The sequence below is a fragment of the Rhinocladiella mackenziei genome (genome assembly GCF_000835555.1).
Source record: "Rhinocladiella mackenziei CBS 650.93 unplaced genomic scaffold supercont1.4, whole genome shotgun sequence".
Lineage (NCBI taxonomy): Eukaryota > Fungi > Ascomycota > Eurotiomycetes > Chaetothyriales > Herpotrichiellaceae > Rhinocladiella > Rhinocladiella mackenziei.
In genome coordinates, this window is record NW_013550601.1 from 3707249 (window position 1) to 3715005 (window position 7757).

Below are 7757 nucleotides of genomic sequence, written 5' to 3' on the forward strand. Positions count from 1 at the left end.
GATTGTCAAAGATCGTTGTTTTTTCTCGTCTTTTTATTTGTTTGAGGGGATGGGGGGGGAACGGCGGGGATCGACCCCATGAATGAAAAACAAATTTTCCGACTCATAGGAGAGGAACTAGGACTTATCTTACAAGACGGTGGTGGGCCTCGGTATCTAGTGGTGTATCACCAGTCTACATGGTAAACCAAGGATCTGACCGGTTTCTCTTTTATTCGTCATGCACTATTGGTACCGATAACCCACTGTCATATTCCCCTCCAAACCATAATTTCACCTGTCCGAAACTGTGTGATGGAATTCGAGCCTGAGTAAGATTCTCACTGTCGGTAAAAGGCGTACCCTTGACGACTAGCCGCATGATTTCACCATCTTCCCAAACCGTACTTGTGGGCCACAATTCTACCTCGACAGGGTAAATGTCACAAGGCCGTAGCCATTGTCTTCGAGCGTGACTATGGTATGGGCGACCAGGAATGCTGCGCTCAGGGTCCAATTCGCGGTGAGACGCGCGGAACCAGCCAAAAGTCGCTGATGCCTCGATTTTTTCAGTCGAGTGGTAGAACTTGACTTCCTCGCCTTTGGCATTGATCTTCTGCAACGCTAGAAACAGATCCACGTCGGGACAGTTGAGTACTTGGATGTGAAGCTTTGCGCTAGAGTTGCCGGTGATCTCGGTACGTTTCGAGAACTTGTAGTCAAACGCCAGTTGCTCCTGGACATCGTGAGCCTTGAACGTCAAGCTATGTGGCTCCATTCCAGGTGTACTAGCATCAGGTGAAAGAGCACGCTCTCTCGAGATGTGGAACTGGGTGAGCTCCGCACGTTCGGGCGGAAATGATGTCTCGCTTCGCACCACGGCTTCGTCAGCGGACGTGCGAACGCTCAGTTCGACGTTGGGCCACGAGTCGACCCCATTGGATTCGTCTTTGAGGAAGCGATCCCAGAAAAGCTTTTGCTTTCGGATATTTTCGTCAGTATAGTATGCTTCCCATTCTCGGCCACCGTGGTGATTTGTTAGCATCAAAGGAGACACATGCCGGGCCGGGTTGAAGAAGACCAAGGTAGAGCTTACACGTACTTTTAAATATTTCCTGGGAGACGAAAACTGCTTCCAGGCCTCGATAGTTCCCCTTAGGTGGAGGGCCAGGGATGAGAAACCGGTGACCGAATAGGCAGGGACTTCGATTTTCGTCCAATCTGAGACTCTCGATCGCCACCAATCATCAAAGAGCGGGTGCTCGAGACTGGCAACCGCGTGGTCGTCGCTTAGACCGAGTCCATCGGCCGTCAAGTTCATCCACATCTGTTGGAAGGGCAGACTTGGCAATGCCCCCCACAGTGTTGACCTCACGATAGGGGTCGGATATACCTTCCCAAGGCATGATGGCAGACAAATGTGGTGGCTGCAACTCTGCGACATGGTAGGCAGACATGGCGTAATAAGATACGGCACCCCAGCCGATCTTACCGGTGCACCTGTATGAACCAACCTTCATCAGCAATTGGAATCACAAACACTCCAGTGACGACATCTTCGCCAGCTTCTCGCGAGGCATCACTTACCATGGCTGCCGCGCGACCCATTCGACTAGATCATACCCATCCCTGCCTTCCTCGGGTAAGATGTGGTTCGGCTCTCCTCCCCCGGACCACCAGCAACCTCTGGGGTCGACAAGTAAAAGGGAGTACTTGTAGTCGGCACACCAGACCAAAGGATCCGGCAGCTCCCAGTGTGTGTACTTGCTGAGTTTGTTGAAGTCTACGCCCATGTTCTCAAACATTTTGGGGGGCACAGCGCCGTGCTTCCCGAATGGCCCCCACATCACAATGGTGGGTGTCTTTTCTGCGATGCTGTCTATAGGACGATAGATGTCGGCGTAGAGCTTGATCCCATCCCTCATGGGGATGGCAAGATCCTTCTCCAAAAGTACTTTGCTGCCATCGAGTAGAATCGTCTCGTGCTTCAACGGCGGAGCTGGCCTGAAAGGTGCGGTTGCCTCGTATAATCAGATTCGAAGCTCGGATAGGGTATGTTGCTACGCACCTCTTGAGGGTGCACGGCTTTACGATAGACCGCCCCTATATCTTTACTGTATATGACAGACATGGTGACTTGTAATCTTGCTGAAACCGGGACTCGATGTCGTTCTAAGCACATGACAAATCGGGATAAGTCAAGAAGAACCAACGACGTGTCGCAGGCAAGATTCGATCGATTTATGGGACGGAGCCGCCAACGCTTACGGGTAATCCGATAGAATTCTGCAGCGTCTGCCAGAAGGGGTGCCGGTTCACAAAATCCCATTGGTCGCCGGGCCCGATGAAATAGTCCAATGTCATCGTAGCGTATCAACACATAGCGAGCTAGCTACGCTTGGTAGATTGAAGCTGAGATCCTCCTTGTCTTGACATCCCCTAGAATGCAGGTGCGTAGAGATGGTCACCCGCTGTTAAACCTGGAGCACTGTTCCAAGAACCCGGCGCGCACTTTTTCAAGACGATGAAACTCTGAAACACGTGCGAGAAGCGTTCTCGTACTTCTTGTGCGTTCTTCTAGTACGCCTTTCTTGACCAGATCATTCCAAGCTCGACCTCGACATCAATCACCATGGCTGCGATTTCGCTGTGACTGTATATCCGGAAAAGGTAGAGGGCATAGGCACTAGGCAAACATCATGATGAAAGGTGCCAGTCTGATGGTCTTCTAGGGCGTTATGGGCGTGCCCGGCGATCTTAATCTCGCACTTCTCGATTTTGTTGATGACGTACCGGAATCGAGATGGAGTTCATGATAGCCTTCAATCGCCGCATGCCGTCTAATAACGCCTTTTCCAGTTGGGAATGCCAATGAACTGAACGCAGCGTACACTTCAGTTGGCTACTCGCACGTCAAGAGTTGTTCCGGAGTTTGTATATTTATCAGAGGCACCGCACCTGGTTCATAACTTGCTGACAATGAATATAGTGGTGACGACAATGAGCGTTGGTATGGGTCTACGCTGAACGCGGTCGAGATAGCTTTCCGATAGTTTCGTGCTATCTAAGAGAAAAAAAATGCCCTCAACGGTGTAGCAGGAGCATACTTGGAACAGACTAAGTCATACATATCGTTGGGACCACCACACGCGACGCCCAAGCCCGATGGCTAATGATCCACCATAGCCGAGCTTCTGGCCTGATCACGGCGTACGCACTCTTACTACCCCAAGCACTGCTGCTGTGACTGACTGATCGCTCCCAGACGATTAACAAAATGTTGAAATTTGTACGGATGGCCGTGGCAGACCTTAAAGAGCCTGCCACAGCTGCTAATGAGGTCGACGTACAAGTCTCCCAGCCATATCGGGCCCGTGAATCAACAAGATTAGCGTGTCATCCGGGAATGCTACGTTCACTCCGCTCCTGTCTACATATACCTACCGATGGATATGGTCACCTAGCAAGTCTCCGCTAATCCGCTCGAAACACCGATCGATCTGAAGACTGTATCGGACCAGAAGCAAGAGGAGCCGCCACCGACCGCATTATCGAAGCCCTCTACCAGTCGCAAAGCACCACCGTGATCGTCGATGCTCTGGTCTCATAACACAACCAGAACGAAAAGCACGTCAGCTGGTCGATTTGCTGGCCTCGTCAATCATCCCGGGTAGTGGAAGGAAGCGACACAGTCCTGCAGTTGGGAGAGCTTCCGAGTGATGACAACGCTGGTGGACATACCACCGAGATCCCACAGTCGAAGGTCATCAAGATTCAGCCAAGTCATGTGGATGTAGGTGGTGAGTCCTTCAAATCATGTGATATTTGAAGTCGTTATCCATTACTGGCCATGCCCAAGGCTGGACATCATAATTTTCGAAACGTTAATATGGGAGGGATTTTTCAGAGATCGATCTTGAAAATCCAGAAACCGAAGCTACCACGACCCAGCAAACATATGCTGCCCCCAGTCCCTCGAAGCATCGACAGTGACGCTACCCACATCACCCAGTCTTGGATCTGGCCGAGGATCGCCGATTTTATGCGACCTAATGACCTTGCAGTGGTGGAAGCTGGCACGGCACAATTTGGCATGCCGGACAACATCCTCCCCGACTGAGTCACCTAAGTCATGCAAATATACTATGGAAGCATCGGCTGCTCGGTCGGTTCATGTCTGAGGGTCGCACTGGCGTAAAGGGAGGCGAGCCCCAAGGGAACCGGCCGAGTCATCCTGCTTGTTGGAGATGGCAGTCTGCAAATGACGGTGCAAGAAATCTCCGTCATGATCTATTTGGGACTGAATCCTATCATGTAAGACCACTTGTCGGGTGAATCAAGGGCGACATTGGGCCCAAGGGGTAAAGAGCTTTCACAGTATTGTGATCAATAACAACGGCTTCACTATTGAGAGAACGATCCACGGCCCTCACGAAAGTAAGACTTCTTTCCAATACTGGAACGCGGCGGCAAAAGCTCATCGTGGTTGACCGACGTTTCAGCTTCAACAATATCCCTCCGTGGAGACATCAAGCCATACTAGATCTCTTCCGAGCTGATTTTGCCAAAGAGAATTACAGGAGTGCGCAGACGAAGACGAAGTAGGTGCTTAACGAGGTACTTGTATACGATGCGAAATTGTCAAAGCCGCCCTCTCTGCAGGTAAACATGCTGCATTGAAGACGGGTTTCCCAGCAGAAAGACCGCGCTCACACCCCTTTTGAAGATGCCGGAAATATACACGGAGACGCATGACGCACCCTGGAGACTGGTTATACAAGTTGATGTTGTGCGACAAAAGGCACTCAAAGTCAACGGAGCTCATTAATATGCCCGAGCCAACAGCCACTCAAAAGTAGGATAGCATCAAACGACTATATCTCCGTGTTTCGACTTGGAGCCTATCAGCTCAAACGCAGCCTCGGCCACGTGTGCGCATAAAGTGTGACTGTTCTTCGATCGCGATCGAGACCATCCGCCTTCGGGCTCCGCGCCGGCCAATGGGAAGACTGGAGAAAGCCCGATGATGTTTGGACTCGTCTTCTCGTCCCTATGTTATTTTTTTCCTCCTAGTGCATAATGGAAAACCCCGGGTAAATCAGACAGAAGTCAATGTTTGACAATCTTGGAGGTATATCTAAGGCGGTGCAACCAGCACCCCAGCTCTCCACTCTCTATCTACATTGATACTCCTTACTTCGCTTCTCGTTCTTCCTCCTCGCATCCATTCCCGCCCGCAATCTTTGTTACTAAACATGGCTGCCTCGGATCACAAGAAAATGGAAGATTTTGATCATGTCGAGATGGGTAAAGAGCAGACCCATGATGCAGCTCCAAGGGCCAGCGACCTTGAGCGAGTCAACACTGCCGATTTGGAAATGGGCTATCGTCTCAGTATCAAGACTTGTCTTGTTATTATTACGTTTTCCCTGACCTGGGGCGTCTGCACTCTCGCCAACGTCGGACCGTCGACCACTTACAGTCACTCCGTGGATGAACTCGGTGGGGACTCCATTTCCAGCCAGTGTGGGTAAGTCTCGAATGCTCCGTCCTCTATGGCGTGGCTGTACGACTGACTAGATTGTGTAGGGTGCTTTCTCGGACCGCTTTGGCAAGAAGTGGTTCATAGTTAATGGTGGTCTCATTGGCATCGTCGGCAATTGTCTCGCTGCCACCGCCGAAGCCACCGAAACAATTATCGTTGGCCAGGTCTTGAATGGCTTTGGAGCGTCACTTTTGGTATGCGGTTGGCGCCGCAGTGCTTGGTCAAGCTGACCTCAAATCTAGTTGCTCGTTATCCCTGCTTCGATGGAGGTTGTGCCAGCAAAACGACGAGCCTATGCCCAACTGATCATGGGTCTTGTTAATGGTGCATTTGCAATCATAGGCCTTGTCGTTGGTGTGTCTTGCTTTCGTCGCACCGATAGGGCTGCGTCATGTACTGATTGCTCGAACTCTAGCTGGAGCATTCGCGAAGATGTCCCTCAGCGGTTGGCGCTGGGTCTACTACATCGGCATTCTTCTCCTCGTCTTGGGCGTCGTGGGTGTCGTCACGTTGCTGACCTGGGGTGGGAACGCATACCCATGGAAAAGCGCACGAGTGATCGCAATGCTGGCCGTTGGCGTCGTGCTCTTGATCGTGTTTGGACTCTATGGTCAACAATCATTTATGCTGGCGTAATCGAAAGTCGTTTACTAACCGAACCTGCAGAAACTTTCGTGCGCAACGATGGACTGATTGATCATCGCTTCATGGAAACACGCAACTTCATACCTATCGTTGCTGTCGGATTTGTCGATGGTATGTTGCTTTATGGCGTCAACGCATTCCTGCCCGTGGAGTTCTGCGCCATCTTTACATCCGATCCAGTGCGGGTCAACGTTTATCTGGTGAGATCCTCCTCCTCCTCCGAAAGAGATGAACCGCTGATCCGAGGCAAAGCTACCTTTGAACATCCGTGTCATTGTGGGCATATTCGCATCTACTTGGTTGTTAGGCCGTACGAAGCATTACAGACTTTGCCTCATTGTCTCTGTGTTTGCCATTGCGCTTTTCTGCGGCCTCACTGCTCTTGCCACTCCGTCAAGAGTGGCCATGGCTCTGGTCTTTACCGGACTCGTCGGACTGGGTGTTGGTACAACTTCGGTCATCCCTGTTGTGATCATTTCCTACGCAGTCCCCAATTTCCTCATGTGAGTCGACCGTTCTCCAAAGGCAAAGCCAAACGAATGTGCCAGGCTAATGACATATCATGATAGTAGAACTACCGAGACATTCCTCGCCTCTATGCGCGCTCTGGGAGGCACAATCGGTATCACGATTTTCTCATCCATTTACTCCAATCAGATGGGCAGTAAGTCGGCATCAACTATCAAAGTTTCTATTTCCTAATACGTCCCAGAGAACCTAGGTCCAGGCGTCGCCGCCGCCGCCATCAAAGCCGGCTTACCTCATTCTTCGGCTGAGGCCTTCGTCGGTGCTTTTCTTGGGGGCGACACCTCCGCGTTGCCCGAAGTGTCCGGCTCAACACCAGCTATCATTGGTGCAGCCGCAAACGCCGTCAAAACCATCTCTGCACAGTCATTCAAATACGTTTGGATCGCTCTCATGGCCATTACCGTCTGTGCAGGTATCTGTAGGTCCTGTACTTGTTCGTTGTCATTGTTCGACACTGATAAAATGATCTAGGGTGCTTATTCCTAAAGTCCGTTGCGGCGATGATGACTGTTCATGTTGAAAGTGCATTAAAACAAAGCGCCCTTCGCGAGCACCAGCTTCAGATTCTGACCAAGGATGAAAAGCATGAAGAAGTATAGATGCAAATGCCGGCCAGTAGCCTCAGAAGGCTTCCTATAGGTGGCAAAACCTTCCGACAGTCCACAGTGGTGGTCGCAGGGGGTTTGAAAGCCAGCTGCCTATTCTTCGCGCTCGAGTTGTACAACTAGGCTCTTGGGAACGTATGTCATGAGTTTAGAGTACATTAGTCGAAATCATCTGGCACAGTCGGATATTCCGGTGGTCTTTCAACTTGCGGACTATGTAGACCAAAACGACGGGCATTAGATACGAGATCTAGAAGTCCCAATTACGTGATTTCAGTACGGAGCCGTTTTCTTCTCGTCGGGTCTTGTACGAACATGGGAGACGCGCATCATGAGACCGGACCCCTATTGAGTCCTGCCTTCAATCGCAGTTATTCGAAACCATCCTGACACAGGTCGATTCTCTACGTCGATCGAAATTGACGATCTAACGCTCTGCGTTGGATTGGGGTGAG

General features: G+C 51.0%; 3 protein-coding genes across 3 annotated transcripts; 2 read left to right on the forward strand and 1 right to left on the reverse strand.

Annotated features, from left to right (window-relative positions):
• Positions 1-211: 211 nt before the first annotated feature.
• Z518_06444 (uncharacterized protein) lies at positions 212-2110 on the reverse strand (the record flags this gene model as incomplete). The annotated part of the gene is made up of 4 exons (XM_013417254.1): positions 212-1306; positions 1341-1479; positions 1567-2000; positions 2048-2110. The coding sequence occupies 4 exons, from the start codon at positions 2108-2110 to the stop codon at positions 212-214; spliced, it is 1731 nt and encodes a 576-aa protein (XP_013272708.1).
• Positions 2111-3829: 1719 nt separating this feature from the next.
• Z518_06445 (uncharacterized protein) lies at positions 3830-4099 on the forward strand (the record flags this gene model as incomplete). Its single annotated transcript, XM_013417255.1, has 1 exon — positions 3830-4099. One exon carries the CDS (start codon positions 3830-3832, stop codon positions 4097-4099), a length of 270 nt encoding a protein of 89 aa, XP_013272709.1.
• Positions 4100-5234: 1135 nt separating this feature from the next.
• On the forward strand, positions 5235-7296 carry Z518_06446 (uncharacterized protein; the record flags this gene model as incomplete). Its single annotated transcript, XM_013417256.1, has 10 exons — positions 5235-5438; positions 5501-5509; positions 5569-5718; positions 5767-5878; positions 5940-6134; positions 6191-6369; positions 6422-6672; positions 6739-6833; positions 6882-7115; positions 7169-7296. The coding sequence occupies 10 exons, from the start codon at positions 5235-5237 to the stop codon at positions 7294-7296; spliced, it is 1557 nt and encodes a 518-aa protein (XP_013272710.1).
• Between the last annotated feature and the right edge of the window lie 461 nt (positions 7297-7757).